Source organism: Pogona vitticeps, chromosome 1, assembly GCF_051106095.1.
Source record: "Pogona vitticeps strain Pit_001003342236 chromosome 1, PviZW2.1, whole genome shotgun sequence".
In the NCBI taxonomy this organism is placed as follows: Eukaryota; Metazoa; Chordata; class Lepidosauria; order Squamata; family Agamidae; genus Pogona; species Pogona vitticeps.
This window is the reverse complement of record NC_135783.1, coordinates 165,427,379-165,451,503: the sequence shown is the minus strand read 5'-3', so window position 1 is coordinate 165,451,503 and position 24,125 is coordinate 165,427,379. Positions and strand designations below refer to the sequence as shown.

Below are 24,125 nucleotides of genomic sequence, written 5' to 3'. Positions count from 1 at the left end.
ACCACTGTATAGTCAACATGAATATTAAAAACTTTTAAACTGTATTTTGAGGTCACAGAGCCAAATGCAAAGGTAATCAATATGGATATTAAAAATGATTTAATTTTTAAAAAATGATTTAAAATGGTCAGCGACCTTTTGAAATTCCTCTCTCTCTCCCCACAACAGAAAACCCCTTTCACAAACCTCAGGACTGCAAACACCACTGCATCCCAAGTGTTGGGGGAAAAAGAAATCCTCGCCACTATCCCACTGCTTGTCACAACTAAGAACAAACGCACTGAATAACTGTCTCAATGCCAAATCAATCAGTGGGCCGCCTCTGCTGGGGATCTAGCACCCACCCAGACAGCGCGGCCCCTCCCCTCAGCCAGGTGAATCTCCCCCGGCAGAACAGGGAGGGGGCGGAGCAGCCTCCCTGAGGGGGGGCGGCGGTGATGTCACAAAAGGAAGCCGCGCCTTTCCCCCACCCGACTGGCCGGCAGCCTTTCTCTCCGCCCACTGGTCGCCGCCGCCGCCGGGGCGAAGAAGCTCCGCCGCCCTTGTCGGTCCTTCGGAAGCCGGCCGGAGGGTGAGGTGGGCGGGGGGGGAAAGGAATCTCCTGCCGCCCCTGCTCGCTATGGGAAGCCGGCAATTCCTCTTGCGGAGCCGTCCGGCTCCTGCTGCTGCTCCCGGGAGCTGGAAGGCTGGCCCGGGCGGTCCGCGCTTTCTCTCGCCCAGGCGCGCCCTTCTGGCCGAGCCCGCGCCCGCCGCCCCGCCTTCCCTCGCCCGCTTGCCCTCCTTTCGCTGCCCGGCAATGGGACGGCGGGGCTGCTAGATGGGCAGCAGCTCCTCCCGCGGCGGTGGGTCAGGCGCGCCCCTCTCGGCTCCCGGTCCCCATGGCTCGGTAGGGGCCTCCGGCCGCCCAGAGACGCCTTTGCTCAGCCCCCCGCGGCAGCCATGGAGGCTTCTGCGGCTCAGGCCGCCGCCGCGCCCGCCTTCCCCAGGGCTTCCCGAGGCGTCGCCCTCGTCTCCAGCCTCCTCGTGGTGAGTCAGTCGCCGGCCAGCGCCGGTTTGGGGCGGCCGCGGCAGAAGCAGCCTCGTTGGCGGGCGGGCGAGCGGGCGGGAGGGTGGGTGGAAGGGCGGGGGCTGCGGGCCGGGGGCTCGGGGGGGGAGCGCCTCATCGGCGATGGGAGGCGGCGACGGTGGGGTGGAGGGTTCGGGAACGGGGAGCGACCCCCCCCCCCGGCGGTGCCGCTGCTTCCGAAGCCGCGTCTTCCACAGTCTCGCCACCCATCTTTGCCTTTAGCAAGAGGATGATTTTCTCTTCCTTTAAAAAAAATAGCATGGAAAGACCCCAGTTTCTGAGGCCAGTGACGTCGCTTGTTCGTGTGTTTGGAAGCCTTGTTTCTTATGATCAGGTTGATGGCGAAGGAAAATATAGATAGATGGATAGATAGATAGACGTTTCAGAGTCCTTGTTGTTGCTACCTGGACGGTTTGGCCAGTCCCAAGGAGAGAAATGTTAGCGTTTATCTTAGGTGAATCCTGGCTGTCAGTCAGAGGAACCTCCTCGGCTCGGGTCCCCCACATGTGTGGGTTAAGCCGGATTTCTTGGTCGGCCATGCGGGTGCAGAGGGGAAGTTGTTAAGTCATGGACCAGAGCCCCTGCAGCAAAAGAGTATGAATCATCCCCCCCCCCCGTCTCCGCTGCAGCCACCAGCGCCGGGCTCCTCCTCGGTTCAGATGAGGTGGCGCCTCCCTTCCCCTCCTGCCTTTCGTAAGATGGTCCAGAATGCCGGTCCCTCACTTCTGGGGATAAGGATGTGTTCAGTCTACCTGTTTTCTTCCAGGCTCACTCTTGAATATGGATGTCGATTGAAAAATGCTCAGATCCTTGGGCTATCAGCTGCCAGGTTGGCCGGTCTCAAAAGGGTTCTCTTGCTATCTGTCCACATTGTTATGCCTATTAGCTGCTTTATAGGAAGCTGAAACAAAAGCAAGGGATTCCTTAAGTTTTTGTCCTCATCACGAATATCAGCAATTCCTCTGCTTTCCTGATGTTCTTTGCTGTTGTGCATAAGTCAGAAAACACTGGCAACATTTGTGAGCTGCTAAGATTTCCAAAGTAATGGCTCAACCAAGTTGGGTGGCAGTGGTTTACACTGAAAGGATGTTAAAAAGGTGTTTGCCCTGGATTTGGCTTATGTAGGAATAAAAGAATCCACGTTCCTCTTCTGTAGATCTTGCTCAGTTCAAAATATGGCATTCCAATTACTTGCTAATCAGAGCCCTTGATTGTGCCTGTATGGTCTGGTTCTCCAGATGTGAAGGATTTGAAATATTCACCTCTGCTTATATATTTCACCCTAGCGGACACCATAGTTTACCATTTTTTAATTTGCAATCCTATTCATATTGGTTCAGTTAATGATAGCATATTGCACATGGAGTAGATAGTGCATAAAACTTTATGCCATTATAAAGGTGGTTGTTTTTAAGTTATAAAAGGACTCTTCCTTCCTTTCCATGTTACCATTAATGTTTTATTTTCCTCTAGCAACAGGCTTTGCAGGGAAAATGGTGGAAGTGTCAGCTAAGACCTCACCTGACATGAATGTTCTAATTGGCCTTATGGAGATATGTTCCCTTTGGATTGTTTAGATTCTCAACTCCCAGAATTCTCCAGGAATTTCCCAGGCAGGATTCGGGAATATTGGTCCACAGACCTCCATTTACAGCTGTTTTACCTCACCAGGAGGAAGCCCTACATCAGAGGCTGCATTCTAGGCCTCTTGTCTTACTGCATTGCTTTCTGGGCATCATAGCCTCAGTGCCCTTAAGACACTCTTGATGGTACCATCGCGGTTGCTTCCTCCCAGGAAGTACTGTGGCAGGAAATGAGGCCTAGGTAGGCCTTTCTCCAGGGAAAAGAAATGCAGATATCTGAATGTGCAGGTTTGTGGTCTGGACCTCCCAGAATTCTGCCTGAAAGATACTTTGAGAATTCTAGGAGCTTGAGTCAAAAAATCCAACCGCACATCCTTAGCCTTATGTAAGGTACTCTGCGATCCTTAGTTTTCATCCTTTAGCGCTTTTTGCCTATTGTAAGAGTGCCTACATAACATGTTTGTGTATCTTAATTTTGTTAATTATTAATTAAGTTCTCTCTCTCTCACACACACACACACAGACACATGTGCGCCCAACTCAATTGCCTTGATTTCACTGAAAAGGATATATATAACCTCTTCAGTGAAATCAAGGCATCATACATACCTAACTCTTCTCATGTTATTCTCAAAACAATCAATTGAGTTGGGCATGGTGGAAAAGAGTGCCTAGCTCAAAACCATCCAGTGAATTTCATAACTTGTTGGAGGTTAGAATCTGGACCTCCCCCAGCGCTGTGAACATGCACAGGGGATACATCAACTTCCATTATGTTTGCTATTTTAATGCCAGATCTGAAGCGGAGAGATCTTTGTGTGTAGGCTGTACACATGAGAAAGAATCTCATGTGTTGTTGCTCATATGTATAGCCTGCACAGAAATTACTCTCCTTTTCTAGTCTGGTGTTGCATCAGAAAAGCACCATGACAGTATTCTCAAAAGAACATGGTGATGAAGGGCAGGGCTAAGTGGTCTCCTCTTTATGTGTTCCCAACACTAAATGATGTAACATCTGAATAGGGCTGGTGCAAGCAAAGGCTGCCATCATCTTGTTCCCTCACCCCCTTTTGTCAGCACTTACTATTGCATCATTAGGAATACAAGAAAGTACCTTTCACCAAGTCAGGTCAATGGCCCATGTGCATCTGTGTTGTCTGCTACACTGACTGCCAATGGCTCCAGTGTCAGGCAGCAGTCTTTCCCGGTTCTGCCCAAGGCACCATGTCTTCACAAGCAATAAGCTTGGTTAGTATTTGTTCAAAATGAGAAGGGGCTTGTGACCAACATTCCCTTTAATTTTCCACAAGCACTGAGCAGAAACCCGACCCTGCATGAGCAAAATTCCAGCTGTGACCAGAACCAAATGAGTGCCTGACAACACTAACTCCGGGTGTGCAGCGCCAATACAACACTGGGCATCCTCACAGCTTAGAAGGAACGTTGTTTGTGACCCTTTTTCCTGTTTTCTATCTTTGCGCTGGAATTAACATTTAGGAGGCTTGTATGATAGAACACAAAGTTGTGTATTTGTGTTTCTCCCTTGCATCGGCATTTTACTGTTTAATCTGTAGATACATTCAGGATTTTGTACATTTGCGTGGCTGCCTTGATGTCAGATGTACTGTTGTCATGACATTTAAGTTCAGCATTTTCCAAGGACAACATGATGCTTTTTTTGTTGCAAAGCTCATGGGTTTTATTCTCCTTGTACAGTTGAATGTATGTTGTTGTGGCTATTAGTGCAGAGTTAAAGACTGAGATGGTTTTTGTAGATTTCTTCTGTTACAATAAATGAACAGAAAACAGATTCTTTTTTGTTTTTCCAAAAAAGGCTGTACTCCGAGGGCAACACACCCAAATTGTCAATGTTATTCATTCAATAAAAGGGGATTGCTTATGCATTTGACTTAAATTCCCCCATTCCCCACTTTGGAAACTGAACTAATCTAATTTAGCAACTATGGGCAGGATCTGGTGCTGGATTTCCACTGATAGAATGCCAAGGACTGAAGTGGGAGCAGGGGAGGAGGTTTGCTGGTATTGTGGTGCCAGGACAGTGTTTGCTTTAAGTCTCTTATTTATGTAATACTGTATGATGAAGTTGGAAGGGGCCTATAAGGCCATTAAATCCAACCGCCCCTCCCCTTTAAGTCAGCCAAGGAGAGTTTTAGGTTTCAAAGTATGACTGAAATATAGCTTGAAATTTTTATTGGCAGACATTAATTTTGTTAGAATAAATCTATGTCTTAGCACAATAAAATGCATACATTCATCACCATCTTATACTGAATAAAAGCCCAGAGGTGTTTCAAATGTGATGTTCAGCTGGATTTGCAATTGTGGGTTATGATCCAAGTCTTTATTGTGAAATGTAGTTTTATGAGGTTACACTCAAAGCCTGAACGAACAGAAGGAATTTGCTGGGGTTTCTTCACAACACAGAGCCTCTTTGAAAAGACTATGGTGCTGGCAATAATCTGGCGTCACAGTGAAACTGAGCAGGTATCCCCACCATTTTGAGCTTGATGGCACATTTGGAGTATTAAAAAACTGTTATGGCTTTCACCACAAAAAAAAGTGTCATGGCAGGAGTGTTGTGTAAGCCTCTTACACAACATTTATTTCACAGAGATTGGTGGTGTTAAAAGACAGAGAGCCAGCCAAACAATGCAGAGATGCGATCTGAGGTCAAGATCACAGACACTCCTTTGGACGCAGTTTTCTGCTGCAGCAGAACATCTGTGTCATGAACACCCATTCCGTACTTGCAAGTCTGAAAAAGGGGTTGGCCTGAGTGTGTACATGCATAATTCCCTTTCACCAATGCTTGTCATGCTGGCCTCTCCATCCCAAAAACTTACCGGGCAGTACAGTTCTTTTTCTAAGAGCACTTCCCCAGATTGCCAGCTTGGGGCAGGGGACCTGCTCTTTGCTCCGTGTTGCACCACTGATTGGATTAGGGCAGTTTACTGTACATTGGTTCTTGATATGGATAAGGTCCCCAACTCTGGCAGTGTGAGAGGAGATGTCTCTGTGTTCCCTTCCCTCTCAGCCCCAGGTTTTCTGCTCCTAGAAATATGTTTGCACCAAGTGTACCTTTTGGGAGCTTGCTTCAAAACTGTCTTGTAGCTGCTAGCATTTTCATCTTTTGAAAACAGGTTCTTGAGTTTGAGTTGAGTCTAGAAGCATTGTGGGGAGGTTTTAACAAATGGTTGCCACTTTGATTTGCAGCACATCCAGTTTATTGGTTAAAAAAGAGAGCACAGTTTAAAATCCAGACAGACAAAGGGCCTTGGTGAATGCCAAGGAAAGTTAAATAGGCCTTGTGACTGAAGGTACTCAGTTGGGGATCTCATGTCTAGGAGAGTGTTGCTCAGTCTGTTCAGGCGAATGCTCTCCAGCTGAACAAGCCTACGTTCTGGAGTAGCTCACTAATGTATTTCAATTGCTGGAAGCAGAATGTGTGGATTTATTTTTAAGTAGAGTGAATATAATGACTTGCAGAAGCCATTCATAACTGAGCAGAGGTGATATGGTTTTCTGGAACCCACAACATCATCCTGCTGTTGCTCAGTTACAGATTAATGGCTTAATTCCATTCTTTTTAAAAGTAAAATTTCAAACTCTGCCTGAAGGCCCACATGACGCAGAGCTTCCCCCCCCCCCCCAGGCTATGTTGATGGAGCTCTGCTAATCTGCATGTTCGGCTACCTCAGTTCTCTGTGTGCAGGGCATCCTTGAGCAAGTGGCCCCAGTGGCAATTCACTGGTACCTGCTTGGGTACGATCTGGTACAGAGCATTTTTTTTGCTGCTGCCTCTTACTGCAATGTCACATGGTGTTTCCTTATTTGTAATCCACCCTAAAAATTGTGAGTTGAATTGTGTTACGTAAACAGAATAGATCTTGCTAACTGAGTTACTGCAACACAAAGAGTTCTGATGTGTGTTTCTAGGAGTGCATTTTAATTCCATCGGTGAAGCTACAGCGGCCATTTTCAGCGAGGGCCATACAGCATATTTGGAGAGAACCACAGACTGGAAATAGTTCTTCATACATGGCCTTATGAGATTCATTATGTAATTTATACAATCCTAATTCAGCCTATATTTCTTTCATATTGTGTTTATTGCTGTGGTTAAAAAAAAAGATTGAGAATGGCTGAGCAGGAGTATTCAACCACCACATTCAGTTGGCTTTCCATGCAGTTGCCAAGGTAGACAAGATGGACACAAACACAGTAATATGTCTTGCATTTCGGTTATGTTCTGTAAAGTGGTAGATCAGCAGAAACAATATGTAAGACGGGACACTAGAACATGTTTTTTAAATGTTGCTGATGCAGAAAGCTGGTATGGTTTACTCTAGTTTGCTTTATAGCCTAGATTTGACTTACATTTCTCTGTATTTTTCAGGGGTTTATGTTCCTTGGCACTGCTGATGCTCAGTCTGAATTGACCTCTGAACAGAATACCATAAGACTGTCTTCTGGCACATATAGCCACCTTGATCGTGCCACTAACACGCAACTGTCTTGTGACAAGTGTCCTGCAGGAACATATGTATCTAAGCATTGTACAGTGACAACCTTAAGAGAGTGCAGCCCTTGTGGCAGTGGAACCTTCACGAAGCATGAAAATGGTGTGGAGAGATGCCATACATGCCGAAAGCCTTGTATACTGCCAATGGTTGAGAGAACACGTTGCACTGCTTTAACTGACCGCGAATGCACCTGCCCGCCTGGTACATTTCTCAGTGACAACAACTGCACCCGTTATTCAGAGTGCCCTGTTGGATGGGGCGTAAGGAAGAAAGGAACGGACACAGAAGACGTCAAGTGCAAACCTTGCCCTCGTGGCACTTTCTCTGCTGTGCCTTCTAGTGTGTTGAGATGCAAAACATTAACCAACTGTTCACAAAATAATCTGGTCGTGATAAAACCAGGAACAAAAGAGAGGGACAACCTCTGTGGGCCTCCATCAACTTTCCATAATGCAGCCGGCCTTTTGTCAAGTCCAGAGGAAGATAAGGAACTCCACAAAGCTGGTTCTACTTCTGTTCTTCCCAAAGGTTGGTATAAAAAAATTAGCAAAGGCTCAGGCATATGAAAACAATATGGAAGGTATTATTTGGAGGAATGGGCTTGGGAAGAAGCAGTACCTGCAACCTGGATTGCCTTCTGTCGAGAAGCCTCTTAAGCATCCACTTTATATAGTGTTAAGATTTAATCTAGCCTGTCAGTGGTATGGTTATACCTGTGGTTAGCCTCCCCACCTTGAGGTTTGTTTGTGTTTGTCTACTTTCTCTGTATGTCCAGTGCATAATACAGGCAGTTCCATGCCCCCAAGAGTCCATGTGTGGAGGTGGGAAAGGCAAATACGCTATGGCTGTGTGGTTATAGGGAAATCTTAGTTTGCAATCTGACATACATGTTCTTGGGAGTGGATTTGTTTATTATGTGGAAGATCTAAAGTAGATAAGCATAGGATTTCATTGTTAGAATACCTGTTCTCTCAAGTCTTTTGTCCAACCTTCCTCAGTCTGGTGCCCTCCAGATGCTTTGTACTACAATTCATATCAGCTCCATCTAGGATGGCCCACATACAGAGTTGATTGGTGTGGTACATCTGAGACTATCAGACTGGGGAAGCTTATACCTACTAGATTAGCTGTTGTCTCTTCATGACTTTTCTTGTTTCATTATAAGATGGTGAGTAGGCTCTGATTGGTTTCAATGGTGCGCTTTTCTAATTTGTCTCTCTTTGGGTCTAATTTGTCTTGGTGTCTGTAGATGTGCATGCATGTAAAGCGATCTCTGTCTGCATCATTACGGTGCAATTAAAATGTTTAAACCTTTATTAAAAACAAAGCAAGTTTGTGGTGTTGATCATCCTCACTTTTAATTCTAACAGTATTAGAACTCTTGACGTAACAAAAGAGGCTACTGAATGAGTTTGCGTCTCAAATGCCCACCCACTTGTGCCGATCCAAACTTGATTATTAAACATTTTTTGTATCATTTAAAGTTGGTATTTAAAGCAGATTTGTATTGCTCATTCTTAACATTTAGGGCCACACTGCAGCCTAGCAGCTTGTTTGAATGAAGTTGTCCAGTGTCTCGGCAGAAGCAGACATCTACATACAAACATTCTGCCTTAGTGCGGACTCACTTTGTTTGTGTCCTGTGTCTCCTCAGTCTTACTGTTTTCTCCCCAAATGAAGCAGAGGCGAAACTACTACTTAGACATCCTACCATGTGGATGTGCAATAGATTGTGCTGTTTGGGTGAGGAAGTCAGAAGTCATCCAGTTTGGACTCCGTCTTTAATTCTTTAACTAGATAAATAGGTGCATCTGACTGGAAGATGATGAATATACTTCCAGAGCACAGAAGCTGCTTTTTTTGTATACAGAATTTGAACACATTGTCAACTGCTGTTTTAAATAAGAAGGGCTCTAAAAGCTATCAACAGCTTTGTTGATAGAATTATATTGATGGTCTGTGGATTGAGTGTTTTAAATGCATGCACATGTACAGACAGACATCAAGACAAGACTAGAGTAAAATTATGTAGAACAAATACTTGTTGCTTCATTTCTAATACTGTGTTTCTTCCATAGGTGTGAACTCCTCGGCTTCCAACTTTGCTGCCAGCCCTCCCCCAAGTACATACACTGACATGATGACACTAACAGATATTGATAATGAAACTGCAAAGAATGAGACAGTCCCTGACAGTGTGACTTCTCTGGACACCGCTAAGCCTTTAAACCATCAGCAAATCCATTACCACAAACATACCCCTTCCATTCTGAAAGGACAGCCAGCACTGGAAATGAGCGGCAGTGTAAAATCCAGCATTCCTTATAAACCGCCTAAAAGAGGATCCCCAAGGCAAAATGCCCATAAGCATTTTGATATCAATGAACACTTGCCATGGATGATTGTCCTACTGCTGCTGCTTGTTCTTGTAGTGATTGTTGTATGCAGTGTCCGAAAAAGTTCACGGACACTAAAGAAGGGACCAAGACAAGATCCCAGTTCAATTGTGGAAAAGTCTGTTTTGAAAAAATCTTCTACCCCAACCCAAAACAAGGAGAAATGGATCTATTATTGCAATGGACATGGTGAGTACTTGGAACTGAATCCCTCATATAATTTTCAGAGAATTACCTTCCTATTTAAAATTGGTCTCCGAATCTAGCTTATACTAGAAACGACTTGTGGCATCCTAAAGACAACTTTATTGTGGTAAAATTACTTCTTTTTAATGTGGCACAGAACTCTTTGCTTTTTCTTGCAACTAAATGCAACATTTAATACCTTCTTTGCCTTCATAATAGTCATCTCTTCCTTAATGCCATGCTCCATATTTAACATGAAACAAGTGAAGCTTTTCTTGACAGAGCTTCCCAGCCATGAGGATAATGCATTTCTAATCGAAGAGGAAGAGAATCTTAAGCTGCCAAGGGAGGTAGTCTAGATAAGCAGACAGTCTGTTTCCCCACTGCTTTCTCCTCAGCATGTAATAACATGGCATCTGCATTCTCGAAATAAGGCAGACTTTAGCATTCTTATCTGTATGTCCAATATATATATACACCACTGTGTGAAATGTCCATCTGGACTGTGACAGCTGTTTACCAAGAAGATCACTTCACTTTGAAAGATTGCTGGTGTAAGATACTGTGGGCCAGATTAATTTATTGTTTTGGCTGCCTGTCACTATTAGTAAATAAACACATGGTAGATGTGTGGCATTCTAGTTCAGATGATAGTTTTTTATCTGTTTGTGTCATGGCTATCATTTTGGCATATTCCTTGTGAAACTTAGTGCTGCCCAATATGCTCTAGTGCAACTGCTTATGCTGGATTGTTAGGTTTTAATTTAAACTTAAATCTTCTTTCCTGCTTCTGTAGTAGTGATTATAATGTAACAAGTTTTATTTGGTGTGAACTTTTGTGAACTGTATTCCATGTTTTCAGATGAGCTACAGTGCACAAAAATTTTAAACCTTTATTCATTATGGAGTCCCCAGACTCTGTTTCTCTTGCAAGAGACTGAAGACCAACACAGCTATACCTCTGAAAAGGTGCAGATACAAAACATACTTGCTACCACTGAGCCAACAGTTACATTTTTAAAGCCAGTTTGGTACAGTATAAGATTCTGTTTTATGTAAACTGAGGAGTGTACCCGTGTTAGCAAAACATAACCATTTTATGTTCAGCTAGAGAAGGAGATACTGTGTTATTCGTGTAAAGTAGGGGCCCTCAAACTTTTAAACAGGGATCAGTTAATTGTCCCTCAGACTGTTGCGGGGCAGAACTATACCGTATTTGCCAGCTACAAGGCGACTGGGCGTATTAGACAACCCCCCAACATTTCCACTCAAAATATAGAGTTCATGGCCGGCGACGAGGAAGGCGAGAAGGAAAGGAAAGGGAAACGAGCGAGCGGGCGGGCGGCAGAGGAGGTGGAGGGGAAGGAGAAGCGGCTCTCTGGTGGCGAGCGGGTTAGCTGGCTCAGCTGTGAGAGCGAGAAGGAAAGGGAAGCGGGAGGAGGAGGAGGAGGAGGAGGGGAAGGAGAAGCAGCTCTCTGGTGGCGCACAGACGCGCTGGCTCAGCAGCGCGGGGCGGCGGGCTCTGGCCGCTCAGGCATGGCTGGCTCTGCTTCCCTCCCTCCCTCCGGACCGACCGCCTGCCTGCCTGCCTGCCTTCCTCTCCGGCCGGCGTGGCCCAGTGTCACTCAACGGCGGCGGCAGCTCCTTCCTGACCCAAATGAAGTACAAGACAACCCCCCTCCCATTTGGAGGCATGTTTTTGGGCCAAAAAAGTCGTCTTGTACGCCGGCAAATACGGTAGTTTGAAAAAAATATGAAGAAATGGATCAAAGTTTTAAAAAAGGACCTGGGTCCCTTTTTTTACTTGATAGGGGTCAGTTAATTATTTGAATGAGTTTTTAAGTAAAAAATATACAAGAGGATCCTTTTAAAAAATTTTAAGAGGGAACTGGAATGTAATTTCAAGTTTTTATTAATAAAAAATATTTTAGTTCATTATTTGTCTATATTTGAATATTTTCTTCTGGATCTTTTTTTTTTACTTGATCCAAACAAAATCCTATGCACACTGCACATATATTATTTGTAGTGAAAAAAGAGACCCCAGGAGGGGAAAATATTTAAAATGAAGAACAATTTTCATCAACATAAGCTTATTAGTACAATTTTCATCAACATAAGCTTATTAGTATTTCAGTGGGAAGTATGGGCCTGCTTTTGGCTAATGAGATGGTCAATTCCATATTTGTCACTGCTAGTCGTAACAAGTGATGCAAGTGTGCATCAGTTAGGCTGGATCTGGTTGGAGATTTCAGATGTTTCATTTGAGAAAAGGTCTGTTCACAGACATAGATGCTGCCAAAGAGGGTTGCCTTTTTGAGCGCATGGTTCCTGAGATTAAGATATGTCTTAGAGGGGAGAGATGCATAGAAATTAGTAAGGCTGCTTGACTTGAATGTGTCTTTCAGGGAGTCACAATTCTGTAGTTTGGCCAGTTCCCTTTGGTAAATTGGATCAACAATTTCAGTGTCAACAGAAAATGGGTTCCGGAAAAGCTGTATGTCCTGTTCATGGAGATGAAGCTCTTTAAATCTACTTTGAAACTGCTTTTGCAGCATTTCCATTGAATCCACACATGTTTTGTTTGGAAATGCAACTGCTGGCTTTTCCACCAACAGTTTTTGAGTTGTAGGGAGATGGCAGGAGTTTTCCTCCTTCACTTGTTTAATGAGGATGTCTAATTTTACTTCAAATGCTTTCTTATGTGAATACATATCACATATGGGCTTCCCTGTGTGGAAAAGAATATCAGAGTTGGACTGATATCCTTGTTTCATATTCTAGTTTGTAACTAGACACTGAGTCGCATTTCCCCAGTTAAGACATTGTGGTTTAACATACCTTTTAGTCAGATGTTCATAACCTGAGATCCTTAAACTCCTATCAGGTTCAATGAGTCCATGAACCTGGTGCAGATAGCAGCGTGCATATGTGTTCATAGCTTTCCTCAGATTATTCTTCTTCTTCTCAGAGGGATTGGGTTCCCAGTAGATTTTGTGGTATGGAGCATGAGAGAAATAGGTGAACTGTAATGTATAGTGAATATAGTTTTGTTTTCCATATTTGTTGCATATTCTTGTTCAGATTTTAATACATTCAGTCTCTGGCTTGAAATTGTTCTATTGGTATTCTGTCTGCTCCGGTGACATTTCTTCCTAGTGCTTTCAGAAGAGCGTTCACTTCCCTTCCTAGAACTGCAGGTGCTTCATCATAGGGTTCCTCTTCAAAGGAATTTCATCCTTTGTTCCCTTCTGTATAGGTCTTCAGTATTCTCTTTCCACCTTTTCTTTATTTTCACCTTGTCCAGTTTATCACATTAGCATTCCTAATCTAGGCTTAAATTGTCCTTTGATTTCTTGGATTTTTGGCAGAGATCTCTTTTTCCCCCACTTTGTTTCTTTGCACTGATTGCAGTAGTATTTCTCTTTTCTTGACATGACAGTTTCTGAAAATTTTTCAGGATTCTGACCCTATTTCTGTTCCCTTTTACTTTTGTTTCTTACCGGTCCTTTACAATTTTAAGTGTTTTTTCCATCATCCATCTAAGTTTTTCTTCTTTTTTAATTACAGGGATGGTCTTTTTGCATTCTTCCCTAATAATATCTCTGGTTTCAATCCACAGTTCTTCTGGTTCACAGTCAGTTGAGTTTATAATACAGATCTGTTCCTTATGTGGACTTATGTGTATCCAAGAAGGGGACTCTCTCTTTAGTCCTCAATAAACTTGCCATAGAGGCTAGTGGGGCCAAGAGAAGGACTTCTTAGAAGATCTTAAAACCTTGCTTGCATGTCAAGAAACAATCCATCAGATAGCCTGGACCCCAGCTATGGCAGCTTTGTTAGCAAAAGAATTAGTGTCCATGGAGCCCAATTTGATTTTTACCTGTTGTAGCTATCAGTGCTTTGTAACTGGATTTTAAGTGCATCCATTTAGTTAACCTCATACATCTAAGGGATTATGTATGTTATTTATTATATACAGTATTTATTTAATTTATATGCTGCACACACTACCCAAAGGTCTCTGGATGGCTTGCAACAATTTGAATACAATAAAAAACACAATTAAAATACAAATAAAAATACGGTGATGCTCATTACACTTAAGTGGTTCACTGCACCTTCTAGTTTTCAGAATAATTTCTTGAAAGGTGGATGTGTTTTCCCTTGAATCATTCTTGTACAGTACTGGGTTTTCTTCTTGCTTATCCAGCTGAATAGAAGTTAATGGCTAATGTGTGCAGCAGCCTGTGAGCATTCCTGAAACTGAGCCTGCACATCTGTTGTCTGTTTTCTCATCTTTCCCTTGTACTTCTGTGATGTTTGCTGCCAATACTAGCAACTTTACTTTGATGTTTCTGCCCATTTCTCTTAATTGATGTCTCTGCCCTTAATTTGGGGGTGTTTCCCTCAGTGAACCTTTTTCTGCCTCATTTGCCAGTCACTTCAGGGCTTTCAGTGATTAGTTTCTTGAAAATAAGCTGATATGAGTAGTAAATGATAGACTGAAGCAAGCAGCTGTTTTTCTCTTATTCAGAATTCATACAATATCTTCCCACAATATCATCTTGGCTTTTGTTGCCCAAGCAATATGTGTGTTTCAAATCAGATACAAGCCCTGTAACATTGATGAGCTGCACTGAAAGAGGAATACCCCAATTTAGTCCATGTTCAACATCCTTCTGGATGTTCCAGGGAGGCTTTCTCCAACCCCACTGCCTTTGCGCAGGTGAAACATTGCTCAGTAGTTGGGGGAGAATAAGGATGGGATTGGATCCCCTCAAGGTAGCTGAGACCACAGGTTTGCTGGCTGAGGTGGAGTCCCTGAGGAGCTGGTCTAAGCACCTTCTCAAAACTGCTAGGGTCCCATATTTTAAATGAAGCCAGATCTAAGTAGAGCTCAGGGACAAGTGGAAATGTTATATCCACTCGGAGGATGACTATTTTGGCCATTAACTCCACAGTGTGCGTTGGATTTGTCACAGATAAAATCAAAGTGAAAACTAACAACGACATAAAACTAAGCATGGGGAAACCTGGTGTTTCGTTTTTTAAAAACTAGGGTATAGTCTCTTAGTTTAGTTTGAGAGTTGTAGTTTATTTTGCTCTGATTGTGCTGGCATCACATTCTTCTTTCTGGCATGCATGATTGCCTGGTCTGATGCAAACGGGTAATTGTAAGTGTGTCAGTAGGCATGCTATTGCAGCAGTTCCCTCAAGTGAGCACGGGCTATCTCTTCTCTTCCAAACAAATTTTCTGTTTGTGTTCTTGAAGGCTTTCACAGCCAGGATTGGATGGTTGTTGTGGGTTTTTCGGACTGTTTGGCCATTTTCTGGAGGTTTTTCTTCCTAACGTTTCGCCAGACAGCATCTTCAGAGGATAGGAGCTAAAACTCTGTGTTCTGGTGTAATGTGTGGGATTGTTGAGTATTTGTAGTTATGGAATCAGGTTTTTGGTCTTTTCAGAAGATTGAGTGTTTCCTGTGATCAGGGTGTTTTTTGTTCTGGGTGTTTTGTGATAAGGCTGATGATGTGTCACTGTGATTGATGGGTGTCGTTGGCTAATCTTGTGTGAAGTGATCACTGGTCCTTGTGGCTGGGTAGAGTTTATTGACCTTTTTGCAAGCTGTATTTTTCAGTGTTCAGAACCAGACTTTGTTAATTTTTAGACTTTTTAATTTCTTGTTGAAACTGTGCTGGTGTTTGTGGATTTCAGTGGCTTCCCTATGTAGTCTAACATAATGATTGCTGATGTTGTCCAGTACTTCTGTAATTTGAAATAGGATTTCATGTCCAGCTTGTTTGAGGGCATGTACAGCTACTGCCGATTTTTCTGGTTGTTTTAGTCTGCTGCATCTTTCATGTTCTTTGATTCTGCTGTCTTTGATTCAAAGTGTCACAGCACTATGTCAGGTAAGTGCTGTGACACTTTGAAAAAATATTTTTTTAAAAAAGAAAATGAATGGAGAGGCCAGTGGAAATTGGCAATCTTGGCAAAGGTGGCTCTTTTCACAGCTTCCTGTGCACAGTAGTTGACCATATTGGTATGAATGACTACAGTGAGGAAACCAGCATGGACCTGGTTTGAAAAACTTTGAAGAAACCAGGTTCCCCTCCCATGTAGTTACATTCTCTATAGCAGTGGTCCCCAACCTTGGGCCTCCAGATGTTCTTGGACTGCCACTCCCAGAAGCCTTCACCACCACATCTGCCAGCCAGGATTTCTGGGAGCTGAAGTCCAAGAACATCTGGAGGCCCAAGGTTGGGGACCACTGCTCTATAGGACTCTGCATTACCTGAAGTAGGCAGGCAATGACTTTGATATTGCTCTTAACAGCAATCTTGCTTAAGAATGTTGCTTAAGAATCTTGCTGCCGGTATTTATTTATTTATATTTATTTATTTATTGGACTTATATACCACCCCATAGCGCTACAAGCACTCTCCGGGCGGTTTACAATTTAATTATACAGGCTACACATTGCCCCCCCAGCAAGCTGGGTACTCATTTTACCGACCTCGGAAGGATGGAAGGCTGAGTCAACCTTGAGCCGGCTACCTGGGTAACTGTTGGATCTCCAGGGTAACCTGGCAATGGGTTTTCTGAACACTAACCTCTTTGTGGGTGCATGGTCCTATCACCCAGGAATTTTTTTAGGGTTTCCATGTCTTATTTGGTTGGACTTCTTGCATGATCAAAGAACATGGTTAAGTTTGTTCAATTGCTAAACAGTGTTCCTCATGTGTTGGATGCGTACACCCCCACTAAATCATGAAAAAGTTGCCAAATAAATACTAATGCAAGTGGAGGCAGAACAGGCAGCAGATACAGAGGGAGAATATACAAAGAGAGAAGATGGGTTGAGACAAGGAAGTGCATAGGATAATTCTTAGAGCTGTATTCAGTCAGTTGTGTGAAAATGATGAGTGTTTTTTAAATAGTGTGTTCTGTGTATCTTTGTGGATTTTTTAAGCATACAGTGGTGCCTTGACTTACGACCGTCCCTTCTTATGACCATTTTGAGTTACGACCAGCTCCGGCCACAAAATTTTGCTTCTACTTGTGACCGAAGCTTCCACTTACGAACAGAAAAAGGCAGGGAAATTCAAATTTCTAACTGTAGGTGGCGACGAGGCTGCTTCTTTGTAGCTCTTTCGCCTCAGCAATTAGAGAGTGTGGGATTGGAGGAGGCTTGGGACTGCCTCCTTCTGCTTCTGAGTGTGTGTGTGTGTGTGTGTGTTTGCAGGGAGGCTTCGGGCTGCCTGCTAAGGTAAGGTGCTGTTTTCTGCTTTTTAAAAACTGTTCTGGGTGTTTTTGCAGTGTGATTTAGAGCTGGGGGGGTTATGTTTCTGTGCTGGGATGGATCTTGGGGGGGTTGTTTATTGGTGGTTTTTCCCCCATTTCCGATGGTTCTTGGGGGGTTTGTTTGTTCTTTGGCTTCCCCCCATTCCAGTGGACCTGGGGGGGTTGGTTGCTTCTGGGGTTTTCCCCCCATTATCAATGGGTCTTGGGGGTTTTGGTTGCTTTTTTGGTTTTTCCCCCATTTCCGATGGGTCTTGGGGGTTTGGTTGCTTGTTGGCTCCCCCACCTTTTACAATGGATCTTGGGAGGTTTGGTTGCTTTTTGGGTTTCCCCCCCATTTCTGATGGGTCTGACATGCTTCCCTTGCTTTTTCGTTTGTTTTCTTTGCATTCCTGACCTACCCCTTTGTTCTCTGTGCATTTCCAATCTGCTCCGTTTGTTTTCTGTGCATTTCCAATGGGTCTTGCACGCTTGATTGCTTTTCCACCACCCCCTTCGACCGGGATTAATCGTGTTTCCAATGAGTCTTGCAGTGATTTACAACCATTTTGAGTTATGATGCAAAATTTTGCTTCCACTTGTGGCCGGAGCTTTGAGTTGCAACCAAAAAAAGCAGGGGGAAAAGGCGGGGAAATCAAATTGCTAACTGTTGGTAGGAGAAGAGGCTGCTCCTTTGTAGCTCTTTCGCCCCAACGTTTAGAGTGAGTGCGATTGGAGGAGGGGTTTGGACTGCCTGGTAAGGCAAGGTGCTGCTTTCTGCTTTTTAAAAACTGTTCGGGCTAGATTTTGCAGCATGGTTTTGGGCTGGGTGGTGGGGTTATGTTTATATGCTGTGATGGGTCTTGCAGGATTTGTTTGGTTTTTGGTTTTTTCCCCCCATTTCTGATGGGTCTTGCAGGGTTTGTTCACTTTTTGTTTTTTTCCCCATTTCCGATGGATCTTGCAGGGTTTGCTTGCTTTTTGCTTTGCTTTTTTTGCATTTCCGATGGGACTTGCAGGGTTTTGCTTGCTTTCTGCTTAACTTTTTTTTGCATTTTTGATGGGTCTTGTATGGTTTGCTTGCTTTTTGCTTTGCTTCTTTTGCATTTCTGATGGGTCTTTCATGGTTTGCTTGCTTCCCCCCCCCCCCCCCGGGCTGGAATGAATTAATCACATTTCTGATGGGTCCTGCAGTGGTTTGTGTGTGTATGTGTGATTTTTTTCTTCAGCTGGAACGGATTAATTGCATTTCAGTTCATTCCTATGGGAAATGGTGCTTCAACTTACGACCATTTTGAGTTACGACTGGAGTTCTGGAACCAATTAAGTTCGTAAGTCGAGGCACCACTGTGTCAGTGGAAAAATGATATCAAGGCATAACCAACATGTTAGCTGATTCTTATATTGAAATATATCCCAACTATTTCAGTAAGCACAAAAAAATGCTTGATCTGGCCTTAATATTCTCTGCTCTGGAATATTCTCTAGGAAGTTTCAACTTCTTAACAAGTGATAAGTGGAAGATCTAATAAACTTCTAACAGAGGAAATTCATATCTTAAAATATTTTATATTACATTGAATATGCAAAACGCTTATTTGCTCAGCTCAGTCTCAGATCCATTTGAAATGGATTTTTATAAGTCTAAAATGTGCAAAGGTGGCTGTTGGGTTTTTTTAATTTAAAAAAACAACAACAACCTCACACAGTTCCCAAAAGCTTCCAGAAGTGGTGGTTCCCTGTTTGTCCCCAAGACAGAGAGAGTGAGAGGGTACAGACGTGATGTACATATTTCATTCCCAATACAATTACCTTGATTCAAAAGAAATTCACATGAATCTTTACATTGGATAATGGCTGGTTAAATGTAGTTCAGCATTTCACTTATACTTTGTTTTTTTTTAATTCATCCACTCCCATTATATTTATCTATCTTTTAATTTACTGTATCTGTTAATGGTGGCTTGGGGGTTATGAGATAGTGAGTGACCTAAGGTTCTCCAGTGCTGGATGTTTACTCAGAGATTTTAACGCTGTGTTTCCTTCATCCTAATCCAGCATTGGTGTTATTCATCTAATTTCCATTTCTTGTTTTCTAAGATGGTAAATGAAATATTTTGTTTTATGGGGTTCATCTGTTCATTGGAAGTTTTGTCAGGCTAGTGTTGCCAAATAATTTTCGTTATTGACACAGCTGTTTCTTCCAATTAAAATATGAAAATCTTACCAGCTTGAAGGCTTTTTTTTTGCTCTCCGAGGCCAAACTATAATCCTCAGATTGTAACTGCAGTGTGAGAATTGTGAGAGCCTGAAATTATTGGTGTCTCCTTATTAAAAGAAACTTCTAGTTTAGATGAACTTTTGTGAGCTGCACCACGTGAACCAGATTTCTTCAGCCAGAACAGCCCATTCAGGATGCACTGCCTGTCTTGCTTGAGACACTGGTGTCATTCTGTGGTGTGGGAATGCTACAGGGAAGGGTCTGTAATGGGGCATATGGCAGACAGTGAGGTTAGGCACAGACACCCTCAGTAAACAATTAAGAAATTGAGAGTGTTTTTAAAATCTTGCTGAATCTTTTGGTTTAAGTAAATACCAGTCTTTTGAAGCATTCCTGTTGATGATTAAAAGGCTCTTGATGCAATGTCTGAATATACTTCACATGCATTTTGACTACAGAGAAGCCACTGGGGCATGAATTCATGATTCTTGTCTTTTGTCTGTGTTTTAAATAGGAATCGACATTCTGAAGCTGGTAGCGGCTCAGCTTGGAAGTCAGTGGAAGGATGTCTACCAATTTCTGTGCAACGCAAGTGAGCGAGAGGTGGCAGCTTTCGCCAATGGATATTCTGCAGACCATGAGAGGGCCTATGCTGCTTTACAACATTGGACCATCAGGGGCTCTGAAGCCAGCCTTGCCCAGCTGATCAGTGCCCTCCGACAGCACAGACGTACTGATGTGGTAGAGAAAATCAGAGGTTTGATGGAAGATACAACTCAGGTGATGTCTGTTATATTGTTTTGTAAGTGAATTGTTCATAGTTGTCTGGTTGATGGCGTTCTGTGTCTAGAATAGGCCTTGGCATTATTTACCTTAGCCATTTCAGGACAGTAGATCTTCACATAAAATGACAAGATTGAAGGTTTCCTCAACCAAGTCTGATGTATTTTCAGTTACCTTTCTCTCATTCCAGTGAACTGGTAAAACCAGGTAAAAGTAGGATTCCTACCCCCCATTCTGAGGAGTAACCCTGTTAAGATACCTGCCGGTAACTTTCAGTATGGAACCAGGCATTTTCTCCATTCTCAGATTTGTTACAAGGTGCCATGTAGGTGAAGACTATAAATCAAAACATAGGATGAACTGGAGAAGGTGGAGGAGTGAAAGCCAACTTCTCAGGCATTTTTTCATGCAGCCTACCTCTGTAGAGGAATCTCCCCCCCCCTTTTTTTTTCTTCACTATCTTTTGTTTTGCTATGTATTGTAAGGAATGGAAAGAGGTGAAACCACTAGGAGTCACTGTTGAAACCTCAATGCATAATGCATGTTAAGGTAAACTAAACAATAAACCCTTGTTCGCAGTGTGTAAGTTAGATGTTATTTATTTATTTATTTAATTTATATCCCGCCTATCTAGTCGTGGGCTTCACAATCACATCTAGCAGTCTGAGTATTAGGAAGAGACTTCTTATAGCAGTGATTCTTGATAAATTGCTGGCTTGGTATAATTCTGGAATAATAGGAAACTTGTAGCACTGCATAAACCATAATCAATAGCAAATGCCTTCCTCCTTATTTGACTAAATTAGTTTTCTCTCTGCTACTGTTATTAATCTTATGTTTTATTCCATTTTAAAATTTAACTCTGCATGTGGTCATTTAGTCTGACCATGTAAAATCTATGATTCCCTGGAAAGGTCTGAGTAATGCAGTAAAGAGGTTGTTTGTGCAGAAGCCAGAGTCTTCATCTTTTCTTGCACTACCACAGAGAACTTGCCTTATAGGGGTGTGTGTGTGTGTGTGTGTGTGTGTGTGTGTGTGTGTGTGTGTGTGTGTGTGTGTGTGTGTGTGTGTGTGTGTGTGTGTGTGTGTGTGTGTGTGTGTGTGTGTGTGTGTGTAACTTTACTGTTTTATGTAGTCTGAAATCTGTTTTTCTAAAGGTAGTTCTTCAACATGGAAGTTTGTCAGCTGTAATATTACCAAAGTCATCTGCATATCAATTATGGTTTCAAGTTCCTTGTTTTAAATAATGAAAACTTCTGTTTTGCAGTGTTATTTGCAGCTGGTCTGTTCTTATTTTAAGTAGCTGAAAACTAAGCACTTTCTTCAGTCTTCCCTTAATCAAGTGGCATGCAGTTGCTGTCCCTGCATTGAATGCCGTGTATGTTCTTGCATAAAAGACTTGTGTCAGCAAGCTTCCTGTTGCATCATTATTCCTGCAAACGCAGCACAACCATGGCTCGTAGAGTGCCATGATTCCATAGTAGTGGAGTTAGATTACATGTAGCCATTGCTGTAGGGCTTGAGTGCCGGCTTTGTTTTGTCACTGATTGCCAGTATGAAAGTTCCAAACCAGATTGACATCACAATGAGAGAAAAGGTTTTAAGCCCCTTGTTCCATATGCCATGGTCTTGATCCAGGGGTTCCTGTGCTGGCAATGAGTACAAAAATGTGGCAAAGCAGCATATAGTTTGCCCCTTGGTCAAACAGTAGAATGTAGTAAGGGATATGAAACTTGACCTTGGGAATCTTGGCTTTCTCTGGTAGTAGGCAAAGGAAGTGTGTTTCCAACTTATTTAGTTGCAAAGGTATGCTTTCAGTGCATCAGCTATGCCAATGAAGTCTTAGATGTCAAACTCCGGTGCCTATGGATGAAATTAGTATTGGTTATATGGTAGGATACCAATGCCTTTTGTGTAATTCTTTGTCCCTTTCTGTGTTTGCTCAGAAACAGAATACCCTACATCATGCTAAATGAGAGAAGATATGAAGTTGCATAATTACAACTGGTTGTAGACTTTGGTTTGCTTCAGTACTGATGTTTAGTTAGGAGCACGTTCATGCAATCTTTATCCTTGCAGAGATATATTTTTGTGTGATGTTTTTGCCACACTCTTTTGTTGAGAAGCAGCAACATTTTCTCTTCCACGCAAACATAGTAATATTGCAGGTTCTGATTCAACAATGTAGTACAGCTATCTAGTAATGTTCCATTAGGATACCTGATAAATCCTGGTCATCTACTCTGGATTTATTACTACAGTCCCTCAACTAAGAAATCCTAGAAAATCATGAGTAATGTTCTTTCCAACCCAAATGACTTGGAATCTTTAAAAAGCAGGAGATGCTGTACCTCATTCTCCATAGCTTTCTTTTACCTGAGATAAGGCTAAGTCTGTATCTCTGCTTGATTCTTTGACACCTTTGGTTGCATAATAGTTCTTCAATGTTTTGCTGGCAGTAGATTGAAAGTCAGCACATTTCACACTGTATTTGAGCTTCTGGTAACTGTCACTGCATGAATGCCCATAACTGAAAGAAACCATTCCTTTAGTTCAGGCGGCTAATTTGAGTTTATGTAAATAAATGGAAAGACCATCACTGCTTGGGGTAATTGTTTTTAGTCTGACCATGTCTTTCAGCTCCGAAACTGGGCCAATCCAGGCAGCTTACAAAAATGCCAAATTTCAAATGGTATGGACACTGATAACAATGCCCACACTTGGTTAACCAAATAAAAAGAACTATCAACAGTTTAAAACGGCCAAGCCATATTATTTGTTAACACTCAGCTTTCTGGACAGGGCTTTCTAGTCCAGTGGTCCCTACTCAGGGGTGCTAGATGGTTGTTTGTTTGTTTGTCTACAACTCCCAGAGACCTTGACTATTTGGGAGCCATTGTTTCAGTCTGCCATATTGACATTGTATTGTGCACTTTACACAGCACGACAGCTAAAATATAGGCATTTAAAGACACTGCAGTTCGAAAAGTTGTAAGCAGTGTTTCTGTGTTCCAGTTGCTTAACCATTTACAGAGCTTTTTTTAACTGATGAAAAACAGTGTACACATACATGTGTGCACAGAACAGAGGTATGCAACTTTGTGGTTTTGGACGGCAGCCCCCCGGAATTCTGCTTGGGGAGCTCTCTGGGAGTTGCAGTCCAGGAAATGTGAATCTGCATGTCTACCCACCCACCTCTACCGACATCTCATACGTTTATATATTCTGGTAACAATTTACCTTTACCCGTAGGGATTGTATTCTACACTCTGCAAAAAAATTTAAAAAGAGCTAAATGTACTTAATTTTGACTTTTTAAAAACGTTCTCTTATTTATGGGTATTGCAGCATAAAATTCTGGAGACTATAGCTTTGTTTTACATTAGTGGGGCTTTTAGGAAATTTGCCTCATTAACCCCTCCCCCCCATCCCCCAGAAAGTGGCACGAAAGAGATGGAGGTAATAAATAATTAGGAGGAGAAGAAGCCAAAGAAAATGTCTGCCATTTTATAGGGCTACATGGTCAGTTTCCCTAAGCAACAGCAAGTTGTTGGACGTGGCCTTTAAGCTTCTTACACATGCTTTTTCTGGCATCTGTGTCGCCCGGAAAGTAGCAGGGTGGTGGTTTGTTTGTTTTTTTAAAAAAAGAATCATTCATCCTTTCCCAGCATAGCAAATTCTGGATTGTTCTGCAAAATAGAGGAATTAGGTCACTAATCTTTATCGTAAGCTGTGTTTAAGTCCTTCCAGTCTTTTTCCTCCCATCTTAATTGCTTCAGCAGTTTTGTGATTCCTTTCACTTTGTCTTACTGAAAAAAGTAAGGTAGAGTGGACCTCTTTGATCTTTCCAGTGTCCTGTTGAAGGTACTGATTTTGATTATCCTTGTTCCTGACACTGTCCCTCCAATATGTCTTCGGCCATATTTCTTGAACATTAATATTTTCTGCATCTCCCCATCCTTGTAGAGATATTGGACGTGCCCTGTAACATTTGATCAGTCATCCCTACACCATTTTTCTCCCTCCTTGGGGGAGCCCTTGGAAGGTTGTAAGCCGCCCCGAGT

The 24,125-nt window shown here is 42.7% G+C and overlaps 1 protein-coding gene across 2 annotated transcripts in view; it reads left to right on the top strand.

Annotated features, from left to right (window-relative positions):
* Positions 1 to 507: 507 nt before the first annotated feature.
* The window catches only part of TNFRSF21 (TNF receptor superfamily member 21), a 37,135-nt gene continuing 13,517 nt past the window's right edge, over positions 508 to 24,125 (top strand). The window contains exons 1-4 of one of the 2 annotated variants that reach the window (XM_073004539.2): positions 508 to 1,026; positions 7,067 to 7,721; positions 9,272 to 9,778; positions 19,793 to 20,058. In XM_073004539.2, the coding sequence (XP_072860640.2) occupies positions 940 to 1,026; positions 7,067 to 7,721; positions 9,272 to 9,778; positions 19,793 to 20,058 (1,515 nt within the window). In that variant the 5' untranslated portion in view covers positions 508 to 939. The remainder of the gene's footprint in view (positions 1,027 to 7,066; positions 7,722 to 9,271; positions 9,779 to 19,792; positions 20,059 to 24,125) is intronic. The other variant, XM_020777323.3, reaches the window with a different exon arrangement.